The following is an 18173-nucleotide window of genomic DNA, read 5'->3' as shown; positions in this document are numbered from 1 at the left end:
TTGGCACAGGAAATTCCTAGCTGAGGAACCTTACTCGGCCAATGCACACTTGCACTGGAACTTGCTCTTCATTTTGTATTTTTACTCTCTGAGAAATACCTAAGGGGGGAGCTAGGTAGTGCAGTAGATAAAGCACCAGCCCTGGATTCAGGAGGATCTGAGTTCAAATCCGGCCTCAGACACTTGACACTTACTAGCTGTGTGATCCTGGGCAAGTCACTTAACCCTCATTGCCCCTCTGAGAGAGAGAGAGAGACAGAGAGACAGAGACAGAGAGACAGAGAGAGAAAGAGACAGAGAGACAGAGACAGAGAGACAGAGACAGAGAGACAGAGAAAGAGACAGAGAGACAGAGAGACAGAGAGAGAAATGCCTAAGAACACTGAAAGGTAAAGAAACGCATAACCAATGTCACAAATGATACTTGAGCCCAGATCTTCCTGAATCCAAGGCCAGATTTCTAACTTCTATGCTATGACTATCCATAGTTACTATTATCATTATTGTCTTCCAAGAAATCAATGACTATATAGAAAGAGACCCAGAGTTTTAAAGCGTTTAGGGTTTTTTGACTTGTGCTTTTTGGGAAAACTTGAAGTTGTAGCTATTTTTAACCTCAAGATCTTAGGAATGGCTTCAAACCAGATATGGAAACATGAAGACATTTTTACAATTTTTAACGAACCTATACTTATTCACTTAATCAAAAAGCATTTGTGAAGTAGCTATAATGTCTGTCAGACACATTTAGGCATGGGTGATACAAAGACAAAAACAGTCTCTACCCTCAATGAGCTTACACAATCTATTTGGAAGATAATATGTATACTTGTAAGTATATAAAAAATGTCAAAAAAATAAATATGAAGTTGGTTTTCTGGGAAGACATCAGGAAGGACCAGAAAGACTTCATGGAAGATGCAGCATTTGAGTTAGGTTTTAAATGAATCTAAATATTTTAAGAGTGGTGGTGGGTGAGGTGAGAGAGCATTCCAGAGATGAAAGAAAGTCTGTGCAAAGACTAGACGGATTGCCATTTATGGAAAAACCCATTTACCTGGACTATAAAGAATGTGAAGGAAAGAAATATGGGAGAAGACTTAGAAAGAGGTTGGAGCTTGCTTTAAATGCCAAATAAAAGGATTTATATTTAATATTAGAGACAAGAGAGAACCACTAAAGCTTTCTCAGTAGTGAAACAATATGACCAAATCTGTGTTTGACAGCTATGTGAAGATGTACCTCTCAGAACCTTAACATCTTGATTTCTCAGTACGCTATCTTAAACAAGATTATGAGAGGTATATGTTGCAATTATTCAAGATGTATGAACTTTGAGGGGGAAAAAGCCTTCTTTAGGCTACCTAGAAATTAACATCTGTTTCATTTCTCTATAAATGTTTACAAAACATTATTATGTTTAAAAATCATGTTTATAAAGCAAATATTAATTACACCTATCTCATCTTGCTATATGAAGCAACACTACAAGACCTAAAAAAACCTCAATGGCACTATTATAAGTAAAATGTTGGCTTATTTTTATGACTCTGCTTCCTAAGATCATAAGAATATCTGGAAGATTCTTCAAAAGTCAAAAAATAAATCTAAACCTGTATATTTCCAAATTAATAGGAAAAGAACAATTGAAAAAGATAAGAACTGACCTGCCACGGATAAAACAAAGGTGTCTGATCCAATGGAACCCTCAGTGGTGCAACAATTACCAGTTCAAATAAAAGTCCAAGTAGAAGTGGAACAACACCAGCTAGTAGTACTGCTACTATCAAAGTCTTCATTATCTAATTAGAAAAAGGTATCAGAAGAAATGACATGCTTTAGACATTTTTTCACCAGAACCTTTAATATTAGCTTTTTTGAGGACAAGAAAAACTTATTGTTGGTAACTAGTAGAAAAAAAACAAAAAACATGTATTGCATTTGTCTGAATATAGCCCAGCTTCCCCCCAAAATAAGATGTAGTCTTAAATGAGCTATCTTTGAAAGAAAAAAAAATATATAAATAGGTAATCAAAATTACTTGTCCAATATTACCACACTGGAAGATTATATTTTCTGGAAAACTTTTTCCTAACATGTTATTCCAGTTAAATAAATAAATTTTATTCATTTTTTATCTTCACTATTGCCTTCAACAACAAAAGTAATGAAGCTATTCTCTGCTTTCTGATCTTCCCACCATATATAGGACATGGTGCCCTCAATTTTTAAACAAGCTACATTTTGAGGGAAAGTACAGCCAATATGAATAACTCACATCACCGTAGACATCTTTTGGGATACACATGTCAATCAAGACTTCATGAACGTGTCAACAAAAATTTGAGGAAAAGAAGTCCTTTTCTAATATGGAATACTGCAAGCCATATTTGCAAATAGTACCATAGACAAGAGTTAAATAAAACTGGAAGTTTGTTTTATTATATATATTTTTTTTTCTTTCTTTCTTTTTTTTTTAGTGAGGCAATTGGGGTTAAGTGACTTGCCCAGGGTCACACAGCTAGTAAGTGTTAAGTAAGTGTCTGAGGCCAGATTTGAACTAGGTACTCCTGACTCCAGGGCCAGTACTCTATCCACTGTGCCACCTAGCTGCCCCATGTTTTATTATATATTAACAAGGCTATCGTGGAGAATGTAATGCTTGATTCTGTGTATGTAAATATTTTCTGTGGTTCCAAATAGAAGAGATATTAGAAAAGCAATAATAAAAATTATGATGACATATGGCTTGAGTACATTCATAAGTAACTCTTACAATTTAGCAATTAACATCTTGCCCTGTACAATAAAATACAATTTATTTCTCAAGCTCTCTACTAGACAAAGACAATGAGTCTTATACTCAAAGTCGCCATTAAAGATACTTATATCGGGGCAGCTAGGTGGCTCAGTGGATAGAGCACCGGCCCTGGAGTCAGGAGGACCTGAGTTCAAATCCGGTCTCAGACACTTAACACTTACTAGCTGTGTGACCCTGGGCAAGTCACTTAACCCCAATTGCCTCACTAAAAAAAAAAAAAAGATACTTATATTATAAATGAAGATGTAATATAAACTCAAAATGAAGTATTACAATTTTAGATAAGGAAAGAGTAGCCTATAAATTATAAAACTTATCAGTCATAACTCATTATAAAGTGAGGTAATAACTATATTGGCTGGTAATTAGTACTAACTATAATATATAATTACATATACATATATACATATAGCCTAATATTGATTTTTCGTATTTATAAGAATGAAGCTCTTAAAACTTAGAACTAGTTCTAATAATAAATCACCATAATAATTCCATTTTCTCTAGAGCTTTCTTGGATTAGCATTATGGCTTTCAAGAATAGGTATCTGGTTTGTAAATACTTTAGACCAAAAAAACCCAACATTCTTGGTCTTAAACAACTTTAAAAAAAACTTAGAAGTTAATTAATTGTTTAAAAACATTGCCCTTTGGAATGATGGCAAACTACTAATGCCCTATTAGATTTTTACTTTTAGTAGCAGAGTTTTAAAATTTTATCTTACAAGTAATAAAAAAAAAAATAAGATTTTAAGTTACGGCACTTCTAAGAGTATAAGTCAATCTCATACAATATTAATTTAAGGAGAGAAATTGAAAACCATATTACTCATTCTCTTAAATGCCAAAGGGTGATACGCATGAGTTTTGTCTCTCATGAGGGAATCAAGACACTATTCTCCAATAGAATGTTTTTTTGAAAGAAGAAACTGACTTTGATGCTGAATAAACCTAAAATGGAAGGGGAGGGAAAAGGTAATAGTTAAAGAAATATACCCACCTATCAAAATGATAAACCTTTCTCTGAAAACTTACCATAAGGGACCACTCTTTAACCTTCTGGAAGATCACTCTGCGTCCCTGTGGCATCCATGCAACTAGAACTGTCACTGCCCTTATGGTTAACCAGCAGACATAAAGACCACAGGCAGCTGTATATAGTTCATGGATTTTGGCAGTCCCCGTCCAGAATGACATTAACCATCGGCCAGCAAATACTGAAAACAGAAAGGCTGATAGATGAGACATATAGCTAAGTAAAGAGAATTGCTATTTTTTACACTATTAAAAGGGTACATTATATTAGCTGTTTTCATTACATTAACTTGTAGTGTCTTGCAAACTTTAGGCAGTGTCAATTTCTTTCATCTAAAAAACTTCTCTTAAGAACCACAAAATGCTAATGGAGTGAAATTAAGATATTATCTATGCCAATCTATTTATTTTACCTACAAGGAAACTAAGGTACAGAGGAGTCAAATGAGTTTATGACTGTTTGATTAAAACTGCTTCAAAATATCCTGTATAGAGAAAAAATCTGCAACAAGATCTCAAACTCTTTGACATGCATGCAAATGTATTTTTTGTATTTTTGGTCAAAGCACCATTGAAGGCTTTTTTCCCCTCAGTAACTGAAATAGTTATGTTAATATGCTAAATCTGGAGACATATCTTTAATAAATGTAATATTGTGGGGCAGCTAGATGGCGCAGTGGATAGAGCACTGGCCCTGGAGTCAGGAGGTCCTGAGTTCAAATCCAGCCTCAGACACTTAACACTTACTAGCTTTGTGACCCTGGGCAAGTCACTTAACCCCAATTGCCTCACCAAAAAAAAATAAAAAAATAAATAAATGTAATATTGTGAAGATTCTGAAAGAATGTAAACATTAAGACAGTTTCTTAGAACTGGTTCCTTTTTCAAGGAGTAAAACTAATTTTATTTTAACATATGTGTCACATGTATAAACATATTTCTACAAAGTAATCATATCAAGCCATAGCAAAGTACTATCCCAAGAATTATTGTTTTAAAGGTGGTAATAGTTTCTTCAAAACTGTCTAAGTAGAATATAAATTCTGGCAGGCTGTACAGTATGGTCTTGGTGCAGAGGCAGCTAGGTGGCACAGTGGATATATTAGGCACTGGGCTTGTAGGCACAAAGACCAAAGTTGAAATTTGACCTCAGACACTTACTAGCTGTGTGACCCTGGGCAAGTCACAACCCCTGCCTAAAACTGGAGAAGGAAATGGTCAACTACTCCAATATTTTTGCCAAGAAAATCCAATGAACAGTTGGTCCATGAGGTCAAGAAGAGTAGGACAGGACTTAACAAGAACCACAAAATGGTCTTGGTGACAGACTAATCTATTGCCCAAGGACCACCTGGCTAAGCAGACAGTGTCATTACTAATACAATTAGAGTACTAATAAATTATTTTTGTTTTCTAGTGTGTGTATGGAATGTTATTTCTTTGTAGGGACAGGCAGGGGCAGGGAGACAAATGAGGTGGGGTGAGGTTGTTGTTTCAGTTCAGAATTTAAAATATACATATATGTTTTGTTTTGGTTTGGTTTTGCTGGGCAATGAGGGTTAAGTGACTTGCCCAGAGTCACACAGCTAGTAAGTGTTAAATGTCTGAGGCCGGATTTGAACTCAGGTCCTCCTGAATCCAGGGCTGGTATTCTATCCACTGTGCCATCTAGCTGCCCCCCCATATATGTATTTTTTACACACACAGACCCTTATGCTTGCTGAATCCATTAAAAGTTCTGTGACATATATTTTGTTGTTTAGTTATTTTCAGTCATGTCTGACTCTTCATGATCCCTTTTTGTGGTTTTCTTGGCAAAAATACCGGAGTTACAGGGGCAGCTAGGTGGCGCAGTGGATAGAGCACCGGCCCTGGAGTCAGGAGTACCTGAGTTCAAATTCGGCCTCAGACACTTAACATTTACTAGCTGTGTGACCCTGGGCAAGTCACTTAACCCCAATTGCCTCACCCAAAAACAAAAAACAAAAACAAACCAGAGTTATGTGCCATTTTCTTCTCCAGCTCATTTTACAGATGAGGAAACTGAGGTAAATAGGGCTAAATGATTCTGCCTAGGATTACACAGCTAGTGTTCTGAGGCTGATTTGAATTTGGGTCTTTCCTGACTCCATGATCAGTGCTCTATCCACTGCACCACCTAGCTACCCAACATCCTCGACCAATGTTCAGTAGCATATAAGTAGGAAAGAGAAGGTAAATGATAAGGGTAATCCAGGCATGGGATTTGGCACGGCATGACTGGTCACAGGACATGAAACAAGAGATTTCAAAATACAGCTGAAGAGGTTAACAATAGATTCAATAATGTGAAAGAAAGATGACACTAAAGCAAGAATGATGGACTACGCAAGCAAGCAAGAGTACTAACTGTGTGACCCTGGGTAAATCACTTAACCTCCATTTGCTTTGGTTTTCTTTTCTTGAAAATGGAGACAATATGAGACCTTATACTAAAATAAGGTCAAAATGGATACATGATTTAGACATAAGAGGTGATACCATAGGTAAATTAGGAGAGAAAGGAATAGTCTACCTATCAGATCTTTGGAAAGGAAAATAGTTTATGACCAAACAAGAGAAAGAGTATATTATAAAATGCAAAATGGATGATTTTTATTATATTAAATTAAAAAATTTCTGTACAAAGAAGCAATGCATCCAAAATTAGAAGGGAGGCAGAAAGCTGGGAAACAATTTTTGAGGCCAGTACTTCTGATAAAGGCCTCATCTCTAAAATATATAGGGAACTAAATCAAATTTATAAGAATCCAAGTCATTCCCCAATTGAGAAATGGTCAAAGGATATGAACAGGCAGTTTTCTGATGAAGAAACCAAAGCTATCTATTCCCATATGAAAAAATGCTCTAAATTTCTAATGATTAGAGAGATGCAAATTAAAACAACTCTGAGGTACCACCTGACACCTATCAGATTGGTTAAAATGACAAAAAAGGAAAATAATAAATGTTGGAGAAGCTGTGGGAAAATTGGAACACTAATTCATTGTTGGTGGAGCTGTGAACTGATCCAACCATTCTGGAGAGCAATTTGGAATTATGCCCAAAGGGCAATAAAGCTCTGCATACCCTTTGACCCAGCAATACCACTTTTGGGTCTTTTGCCCAAAGAAGTCATGGAAAGGGGAAAGGGACCCACATGTATGAAAATATTTATAGCTGAGGGGGTGCCCATCAACTGGGGAATGGCTGAACAAGTTGTGGTATATGAATACAATGGAATACTATTGTGCTGTAAGAAATGATGAGCAGGAGGAGTTCAGAGAAACCTGGAGGGTCTTGCATGAGCTGATGATGAGTGAGATGAGCAGAACCAGAAGAACATTGTACACAGTATCATCAACATTGAGTGTTGACCTACTGTGATGAACTATATTCTTCTCACGAAAGCAATGGTACAGAAGAGTTCCAGGGAACTCATGATAGAAGAGGATCGTCAAATCCAAGAAAAAAAAAAAAGAACTGTGGAGTATAGATGCTGAATGAACCATACTATTTCTTTTGTTTTTGGTGCTGTTTTTTTTTTTTCTATTTTGGGGTTTTGCATCATTGCTCTGATTTTTTCTCTTATAACAGGACTAATGCAGAAATAGGATTAATGTTATTATGTGTATATATATATATATGTGTGTGTGTGTGTGTGTATAGATATATATCTATAGATATATAGATATAACCTATATCAGATTACCTGCTGTCTAAGGGAGGGGGGAGGGAGGGAAAGGAGGGAGAAAAATCTGAAATTGTAAAGCTTGTATAAACAAAAGTTGAGAACTATCTTTACATGTAACAGAAAAAATAAAATACCTTATATGTAAAAAAAAAAAAAGAAAGAAAATGGAGATAATAATAGCATCTACCTCCCAGGATTTCTATGAAGATCAAATGAGATAATAATTGTAAAGTGCTTAGCATAGTGTCTGGTGGAAAGTGAAGCACTACATAAATGTTAGCTGTTGTTGTCATTCATAGAGCAAAGAACCTGGAGGCAGGAGACTGAAGTTTGAATTCAAAATCCCAATCTGTAGGTTGGTTACTCAACATCTTTAAGCCTCAGTTTCTTTGTCTATAAAATGGACTATGTATAATAATATTGTCCCTCTTAATGTTGCCCTAAAGGGATGATAGTAAAGTACCATACTGAAGATCTGTTCCTGATATACTCATATCCACTGATCTTCAACTTCCAGGTAGGTTTCAAAATTTAAACTGTAACTGGTTGAAACAAAACATCTTATTATTTGTAAATCATCAGACACTCACTATTGGAATGTAAACTGTTCCTATATCATAATGATCACTACTACTAATATGTAATGAACCATAAATACCACTATGTAATGAGGTAAAATCCAAATCAACTAGATTGTTTTAAAAAGTGATGTTTCATGTTTCATTATACACAATTTTAAAATACCTTATCCATAAAAAATATTGGTGATATGAGCTAGTACTTGATATTTTTTTTACAATGGACAATAAATTCTTTCCTTGACCAAATCTTCCAATACCTCTCACCTAAAGTTTCCCAAGGTGGGAAATTCAAAATGAAGAGATAACCCATACTCAATCAGAAACAAAAGTATCAATTAATTGAAATATAAGATACATATTTCTGGCTAATATAAAACTTCAGTGTAGCAAGCACAGCCTAACATCTGAGCTTTCTTTTTCCTTTCAAAGAGATCTCACTTTAGGTGTACAGCATATGCTTGAACCAATATGTTATAAACACCACTTTAAAATTATATTTGATGAACACACATTTAAACGTATTTCCTTTTAAAATAATGGCATCAAAGATAATTTTAGCTAAAGATTAGAATAAAAAACATACCTGGTAAAGTAAGGCAGATGAGACTGGCAATCAATAAAGTTATACACATGAAGACAATCAACAGAAATATCTGTGATATAAAGCACAAAGTATAAAATATCTTAAGAATGCTTAATTTATTTTACAATAAGCATTAAAAAATTACTTGCAATTTTAGGTTTTACATTCAAGATAGCTCTATCACATATAAAAGGGAAAAATATTTTATGAAAATATCAACTATAACTCAGACCAAAGAAAATTTCTATATGCTCTTGTTTTCATCTAACCAGATGCACTGACAAATTACAGGCAACTGTATTTATATTAAGAGAACATGAGGGGCAGCTAGGTGATGCAGTGGATAGAGCACCGGCCCTAGAGTCAGGAGGACCTGAGTTCAAATCCGGCCTCAGGTCCTTAATACTTACTAGCTGTGTGACCCTGGGCAAGTCACTTAACCCCAATTGCCTCACTAAAAAACAAAACAAAACAAAAACAAAAACAAAAACAAACAAAAAAAAAGAACATTAAAATAAACTTGGAAAAGGAGAGTCAATTTTTTTTCACAGCTCATTTACTTTAGTTAAAACTAGAAACTCTAGTATGTGGGAATTTATTTTGATTTGGGGACCCTGCTGAGATTAAAAAGCCTTAGGACCTCAGGGGTTTTTTCTGTGTAAGAGGGGCTGGTGCCCCTCCCCCTCTGCTTCAGCTGAGCCAAAAAGCCCCATGGGCTTTATGGGATGCCAGGTCAGATGGCTGGGGGAAAAAGCCCCAGCTCCCTCCGCCCTGGGGGGATCTACCCCAGAGATCCCGGGCTTCTGCAGGCTGGCCTCTGGCACAGCCTGTGCGGGGGTCCCTGGGCGCACAGCAGGGGACACAGGCCCCTAGAGCCCTGGCGCACGGGACACTCGAGCCCCTTGCCCTGGCCGCAGCCCCAGCACGGCCAGAGGATTAGCTTGGGGTGTGTGGGGGTGCAGGGAGCGAGACATTTGAGGGGAGAGAAGGAAGATAGATACCCGGGGCCGGTCAGCACAGGGAGGTTGGAGAAAGAGAGGTTGGGGAGGACGGACAGAAGGGGGCTACTACAAGGACGCTAAGGAGACTGAGGCTATGTAAAGAGAGGGGCTGGCAGAGACGGAGAAAAGGCTAAGAACCAGGATAGAGAAGACACGGGGGGTGGACAGACAAAGGAAGGAGCCTTACAGAGTAAGGGGCTTTTCAGGGTTCAGCAACAGTGCAGAGAGGGAAGCTAGACAGAAAGGGGGGACGCTAGAAGAAGGTCCATTGGTACGGAGACATTAAGAAAGTTGTAGGCGTGGCAAAGATTAAGCACAAGCAGCAGCAGAGAGACACGCTGGAAAGCACTCAGGTTGTACATTTTATTTTGCCGTATTCTTAATTTTAAATTGTTTCTCATAAATAAACCCTCTGCTGTTAAATTGGAAGAGGCTCTTAATCTTTTGCTTATCAATTCGGGAGCAGAGCAGTGTGGAGAAATTTTTAAAAGGCCCTAACAGATTGGCTTAGGAAATTAATAGCAGTCAGACAGCCAAGCAGTCAAAAGTCCTGAGATTAGTCCCCCAGTCAGATTAGCCCCAAGTTAGTTAAAATATTTTACATTTGAATGGTGACTGTGGCAGGACTTATGGCCCAATTATAATTTTTCAGGTTAGTTATAGTTAATAATTTTCTTTTTTTTACAAGTATTTAACCTTGTGTCAGTAAAGATCATAACAAGTTTTCCTTATGAAAAAGAAAAAATACTAACTTTATATACATTCATGAAATGCCATCAGCCCAAGCGTTTTCATAAACCACTTACAGCAGGAGTACTTAATCAGGAGTCTAGGGATAGATTTCAGGAAATCCATGTACTTAGAAAAAAATTACATCATTTTCACTAGCTTTTGATTAAAAATTTAGCTTTTCCTTCAATTCTTTATAAATATTATGATGAAAAAGGATTCATGGATCCATAGACTACACCAGACTGGCAAAGGGGTCCATGACAGAAAAAGAGGTCTTATCCCCTAGCTCGTGTGTATGTACACACACACACACACACACACACACACCCCTTATAATTTAATTTGCTTTTTGAAATCAGAAATAAAATAAAAATAATATTGGTATATATAGCATGCAAATGCAAATATTGGTTTATATGATAAACACATAACTACATATTAGCAGTTATTCTATGATAAAATGTTAATGGTATGAACCAAAAGTATAGGAGTTTGCTTTTCAATAAATAAAAAATAACCTAATTTTAAACGAGTTTATTATACAAATTTTAGGACAATAATCACTGAAAAGTAATGTTCTATTTAACAGCAAATCAAGATTTCTTATATAAGTTCAAAAAAATGCCAAGATGTTTGGTAGCTGATTTTTTTATAGTAATAAAACTATGACATCTTTTAACTGCAATGATTAATATATAATGTAACAAATGCTTAAAGATTCATATTTTTAAATTAAATAATTTAAAGGAGTCTAAAATGTATAGATTTTCATTATGCATTACAGTTCTACTACAATCCGTCTAATACTGAGAGGCTTTGAAAATCTGTTAACACACTTCATTCATCCTTTCCAAGCAAGACATATGGCATGGACAACTCTGAAAGCCAAACTGCAAGAGCACTGTTTCTTAATAAAAATCTTACACAAATTTAAATAATACAAGATTTAAAAAAAGGATTTACTGTACTTACCCTGAGTGGAAATTTTAAAGGCCTACGGTAAGGCTGAAAGCCTACAGGTCCTCCTTGTTGAAGTATGGCTTGGTGGGCCGCATGAAGACCTTCTCCTACCACTGGGATGGCATTGTTATTACGAGCATGCTGGTTGTTGTTAGCTTGTTGGTTTGCACTATTTTCATTCTCTTCCTGATCCCCAAGTAAGTAAGAATGAAGATCCCTATGTCAAAAAAACCCACAATAGAGTAAAACTCTCTTCAGATCAAAATATAAACCAAGTCAAGGGGAAAGAATATAGAATTGAAGAACCATACTCATAACCTAATTTGATCCCCTCGTTGTACACGAGAAATTTGAAGCCTGAGGATATAAAATACCCAAGTTCACCTGTCTGGTAAGTGCAGAGCCAAGACTGTATCAGAGATCTCTTGACAGTCTAGTGTTCTTTCCATGCCACCACAAATGAATAAAGGTTAATAAATCCTTCAATTATAATGGCTTCTAATGTAAAAAGATAACATGGTAGAGATTTTCTACACAGCTAGATACTGTACACTGTTGCTAAGTTAAGATCTCATCAGTACAGATGCTCTTAATTATCACAAGCTCTCTATACTGTGAATGAGAAAAAAAATCATCCAGCAACCAACCTTCTAACCTTTCTACACCTAGCTGGACTTACTATTGACTGACACAGAATCCATAAGAAGCTCTATGTATGAATCCTCTCCAGCTTGAGGTGTTTGGGCACAGCCTTTGACATGAACCCAGGGTCAATAACATAGGTAGGATCAAATTTGAACCTCCTTCTGTTTTATTAAATTGCTCCATGACATTTTTAAATTTAAAATTAAGCTTCTTTTTTTAAAGGGGAAGGATAAAGAGTAAGATTTTAGTAAATATCTATTCCTTTAATCTATCCTAAAGCTTTCAAAAATCATTAACTATCCTGAGTTGTACTAGTAGTATAAATTAGGCCTATTGTGATGCAGGTCTTTTGGTCATAAAAAAGAAATCAGAAATGTAAAATTACGACATAAAGGATAAAATATTTTTTATCTTAAGAGAGAGCCAGAATCTAATAGTCTCTAAAATATTTTTTCTTCTATATCCACAGATGTTACCATGCCACCTATTACTAGTAGTGTCATCTGTTTTAGTGAAAGTCAAAAGATCACAGTATTTCTAAATAGATGGCATCTTACAGATCATCCAATCCAACTCCCTCATTTTCGAGATGAACAAAGCAAGGCCAAGAAAGACTTATGCGACTTGGCCAGTCTAAGGATATATGGATAACAAATGTCAGAAAAGGGATTTAGGTCCAAGTTTCTGACTCAAAATCGAGTTCTCATTCTATTCTACCACACTGGGTCAATGAAAATTAAGTTTTTGACAATTAGTCTTTCATTTCAAGCTATAATAAGAAACTAGATTTGAAAGGTAATGTCTTTTTTGAAAATAATCTTTACTATGAGAATTTAGCTTATATCATGTAAAACAAAAATATACGCATCATGTCAAGGACAAAGAAAAATTCACAAAACTAAAAAGCACTACTCCTAAGAATAGCTTTTTTTTTTCTTTTTTGGGGCAGGGCAATGAGGGTTGTGACTTGCCCAGGGTCACACAGCTAGTAAGTGTCAAGTATCTGAGGCTGCATTTGAACTCAGGTCCTCCTGAATCCAGGCCTGGCTGCCCCCAAGAATAGCTCTTTTAAAATGAATACTAGCTCCCTGCAGGAAATATGCCAAGATATAACTTCCAAATAAAGGGAAGTAAAACTGAAGCACAAGAAGAGTTTTTAACTAATATAATAAAACCAAATACTTGGGCAACTCTTCTATTCATATTAGCAACTGTCCTCTAGACTACAATTCTGCTTACATAAGTTTAGGAATACAAACTAAGAGAAATAAAGTTAAATTGGCACAAGTGATATAATTAAAATGTCAGTTCTTTATACTCACAGCAAATATCCAGCAGTAACAGTCCATGCTCGGACAAGACCCTTTAGCCATTGTCGAGTGTGTCCTTGTTCAAGTAAAGCTGGCAATACCACCTGTAGCAAGAGCAGCTCAAGAGACAGTTCACTCACTGGGGCATCACTATAACAAAAAAAGGACAAAAGATAAATGGATAAACTACAACATGTTATAATAAATATATAATATATATAATCAACATAATATATATAACATACAAACATAATAAATATATTTAAGATGATCTCTACTGTGATATGACACAAAACCTTTGCTAAACTCCTGATTCTTGCTTCTATCAAAGAATCTTTTTCAGTGACATACAAGACTATTAGAAATGTATAGTTTTGCCAATCTTCCTCTTTGAAATTAGAACTATAGCTTAATAAATCTGTACAAATTTTTTTTTGAGGGAAAGACATTTTTCTAAATTCCTGAAAATTCAAAACATAAAACATAATTCAAAACAAGGCTCAAATGCAATTATATTACTACTGTATTGGTTTAGTTCTACTTTATGGCTTTTTGGTTTTTTCTTCTTTTTTAAAATTTTTTGTTACAAGGGATGGCTCACTGGGCAGGGGAAGGGAGAAGGATACAACTGAAAACGAAGGTGGTAAACAAAGGTAGTAACAAAACAAAAAGTAGTAAAAATATTTGGGAGTTTTGGGGCTTTTTTATTTGAAAGGTGCTTAATTTTCTATAAGTGATATCTAGCTCAATGTTTTAAAACATTCTGGTCATGGGAGAAAAAAAATTTTACTGGAATTATTTAGAAATAAAATCTATGAACATATTTTCTTCAGAAATTCTAAAATAATACCATTTGCAAAAAGGTATCAACAGGAAATAATAATGAACAATTTCTTATATACAAAATTGATGCCATTTAACATGTGCTGAACAATTTAATATTAAACAAATGGCATTTACTTTAAAAAGTCACTTTCTAGAAAATGCATTATAATATATTAATGATTGTCAGTTCTGATATTTTCCAAAGTTTACTTAACCTCATGAACTTACTTCTCCCCACCAATTCCTATAAGAAAAATCAATGAAATAAAGCACAAAATCAGAATACAAAGTTCACATTAGTGAAAAAGTAAGGCGATTTCAAGTACGGAAAGCTTACCTGTATAGCATGACATTATACGGAAGAAAATTAGGCAAGAGATTCTTAATAATACGTATAGGGAGCCACAGCATAAGAAGGACAATGGAACCAAAAACAATCTGCAAGAAGTAAAATGACATTAAACTATAACAACAGTAAATGGCTTGAGACAGGTCAAACCTGTAAGTTAAAAAAAAGCTATGATTAGTTTTCAAATATATGTCAGTTTATGTGAGTCTAATATCCTTTTCTTTGTTCAGAACCAAATGGAAAGATGAATAATACTTTATCAGACTGATCTTAGAGAGGCAGCTACGGTAATATATCTGGTTGTGGTCTTGGAGTCAGGAAGAATTGGGTTCCAGTCCTGCCTTTGACACATAATAGCTGTGTAACCAAGAACAAAACACTTCTCAGTAGTTTTAGGAAGCTCTTCAAGACTCTTAAGTGATAGGTGAGCTACCAATCTGCATCAGTGGAAGAAATCTGCACATGAGGAACACCAAATAACTAATAATAAAGATGAAAGTCTCACCTCTAATAAAGGCTGTATCACTTTGGTCAAGTGAATCTCAGTTTTATTATCTATAAAATGTTGGTGTTCAGTCATTTTTCAGTCACGTCCAATGCTTTGTGACCCTATTTGGGGTTTTCTTGGCAGAGATATTGAATCGGCTTGCCATTTCCTTCTCCAGCTCATTTTATGGTTGAGGCAAACAGGGATAAGGGACTTGACCAGGGTCACACAGCTATAAATATCAGACTACCTAGCACTCCATCCACTGTGCCATCTAGATGCATACATGCACACAGCACAATGGATAAAGAAGCCTTGGAGTCAAGAATTTCTGCATTCATGTTCCACCTCTAATAAATTGCTTATGGGGACAAGGAAAAATTGTGTAAGCTCTCAATGTTGCTCTGAATTGATAGAAGAACTTTTCTTACTGAGAGTTTGCTACTATAAAGAAATTATAAGCCCAGGTCCAAAATACCTGTGCTACCTACCTCACAATGTTACTGAGCAGGGGACAGCTAGGTAGTGCAATGGATAAAGCACCAGCCCTGGATTCAGGAGGACCTGAATTCAGATCTAGCCTGAGACACTCAACACTCGACACGTAGTAGCTGTGTGACCCTAGGCAAGTCACTTAGCCCTCATCGCCCTGCCCCCCTCAAAAGTTATTTCCTACACAATGTTATTGAGCAGATAAAATAACATAATGCAAGTATAATGTTTTGTATACTTTAAAACACTATGTAAATTTCAATTATCATAACTATTTCTGCAATTATATTAAAGAGATAATTTTGTTTTATTAAACACAATAATGTTATTTTTAACAAAGAACAATTAATAAAAATGAAGTTATGTTCTGCTGTTCTGAGCAAAAAAGGTCCTTTGTGATATAACCAAAAAACAATACAGAAAGATCAAAATAAATATTAGGCAAAGTTTATAAAGAATAGCATACTTTATTTTAAGGACTAAATTAAAATGTTTCATTACCACTGACAAAATAAATCTTCGGAGATGTCTATAAATGGGCAAGTGTATCATTTCCTGTACTGGATTAAAATCTGGATCATTCAAATTCCTTAGAAACCACAAGACACCAGGCCTCAGCACCTATAAAAAATAAATTCAAATCTGTAAAAATATACTGAACAAATTCTCCACATATAGCCAGGCCCCAATTAATGTGAATAATGAATTCCCCAAAGTGGTCACATTATTTGAATTAATATTATATTTGATTAAATTGACTGAATTCAAATCAATCATAATATTTTACATAATTATGACTCCAAATACTATGAATTTGAATATATGAAACCACTTGAGGGAAACTAGTTATTTGCAATAACCATGACCTAGTTGTATATGCAGGAGACAAAACAAAACAGAAAAACAGGGGGAAAAAAGCTCTTACTATCACTTTGGCAATGAGTGAATGAAAAAGGATTTATTCAGTCCTTACTATGTGCTAGGCACTGTGCTGGAGATTCACATATAAAAAGTGGAACAATCACTACCTTTTGCCTCTTTTTCCTCTCTCAAGAATGAAGAATATATACCCTTTTAGTTGTGAAAAATGTGACAATGATAGTACCAACAAAACTGTTTCTATACAAAGGAAAGGGGGGAAAATGAGTTCATGCTAACAGGTTACACAGAAAACATCCTGAGTTTTATTTAATGGGTCAGCATAGATTTATATTCAGTCAATAAGCATTCAGTAGGTGTCTACCTTGTGCCAAGTAACGTGCTAAGCACTGGGGACAGTAGGAAAGGTGTGTATCCTCAAGGAGATGGCTATCTTCTGGCAATATCCAGGAAGACTGGCAAAATCCAACCTTCCATTAGATTTATAAATGTTTTGGTGGATAAATGTAGATGCACAAAGTAGCTAGAACTCAGATACAGTCTTCTTTTTAAACTTTAACATGACTTTAAAAAGGGCTTTACTGAATGACCCTCCAAACCATACAATTTGAATTGTCAGAATTAAGAACTATTCAAAATAAAAACATATGTAAAATTATGAAAATACAGGCTTGATATTTTCACTTCATAATCTGATATAGGTGCTTAAAAGGTTTGCAATCCCCCCCTGACAAATTTTTAAAGTTCACTTCAATTCCTTGATATGGTATATCTATATTCTCTGGGTGCCAGTTTTTGAAAGAAGCTCTCTAGTGGACTACTTGTAGCACCTTCAGTGTGCTGTCCAAAAGCAAGATCAGAGGAATGAGGCCTTTGATAGAATTCTCTGCAATTATTTGGAGGCAAATCTAATGCTAACTGCTAGAGCTTGTTTGGAGTCAACAAATCCTTGAAGTCTGAAAAAACTTATATATGCCTAAAGCAACTGTCAATGGCTATAATAGCATCTTCTGGTATTTTCTGTACACACAAGTGTACATCCAAATTTACCACAAGTCAGCATGTAAAAAGCTTATTGTACTTTTTTCACTTATAAAACTGCTGGACTACTTGGTTTTGCAACACAGCCAACGTCTCATTTTACATGCTGAAAAATAAGAGAAAGGGCAGTCCTATTCCTCTATTTTCAAATGTTATTACTAAACAAAAACACCACACTTTTCTTGAGTCCAACCAAGCACAAGCTATGTTGACATTCCTTAGGGATTTCTGGTATACCATATCTGGAGCATGATTCTATAGTGACTAAAGATTATATTGTTTCCACTAAAACTTTCTGGCTTTGAAACTGACCCAAATGCAGAAAAGGCACAAACATCATACAAAGTTGCAATAACTGTCTGCGTCCTTTTGTTCAAAATATTCAATGGTTGTTCTTTTACAGCAAGCAAGAAATTTAAATTCTCCCAAGTCATAAAGAGGGTCACTTTTTAAAAAGTTGCCCGATAAAATTGACTACTGTTGTCACTGATACTATTATCTCTCTTTCTTCATCGTCCTACCATTCAAGCACAGTTCTAGGACTGATTATTTGCTTATCCTCTATCTTTGGGCATTTCTGAGCACTGATCACTATCTATTCTGGTAAACACTACTTGATCTTATTTGGATAGTCTTCCCTTTTGGGGGGGGGGGGCTTAAGGAGGGTTAAGTGACTTGCCCAGGGTCACACAGCTAGTAAGTGTCAAGTGTCTGAGGCCA

General features: G+C 35.5%; 1 protein-coding gene across 7 annotated transcripts in view; it reads right to left on the bottom strand.

Moving 5' to 3' along the window:
* Window positions 1-18173, bottom strand: part of MARCHF6 (membrane associated ring-CH-type finger 6) — a 98052-nt gene that overhangs the window by 14382 nt on the left and 65497 nt on the right. For all 7 annotated transcript variants that reach the window (XM_043987560.1, XM_043987234.1, XM_043987483.1 and 4 more), the window contains 7 exons: window positions 16035-16154; window positions 14543-14643; window positions 13393-13530; window positions 11438-11642; window positions 8733-8802; window positions 3857-4038; window positions 1668-1802 (listed from right to left, as the gene is read on the bottom strand). In XM_043987560.1, coding sequence (XP_043843495.1) covers window positions 1668-1802; window positions 3857-4038; window positions 8733-8802; window positions 11438-11642; window positions 13393-13530; window positions 14543-14643; window positions 16035-16154 — 951 coding nt within the window. The remainder of the gene's footprint in view (window positions 1-1667; window positions 1803-3856; window positions 4039-8732; window positions 8803-11437; window positions 11643-13392; window positions 13531-14542; window positions 14644-16034; window positions 16155-18173) is intronic.

This window comes from Dromiciops gliroides, chromosome 1, assembly GCF_019393635.1.
Source record: "Dromiciops gliroides isolate mDroGli1 chromosome 1, mDroGli1.pri, whole genome shotgun sequence".
NCBI lineage: Eukaryota > Metazoa > Chordata > Mammalia > Microbiotheria > Microbiotheriidae > Dromiciops > Dromiciops gliroides.
This window is presented reverse-complemented; position numbering and strand designations above follow the sequence as displayed.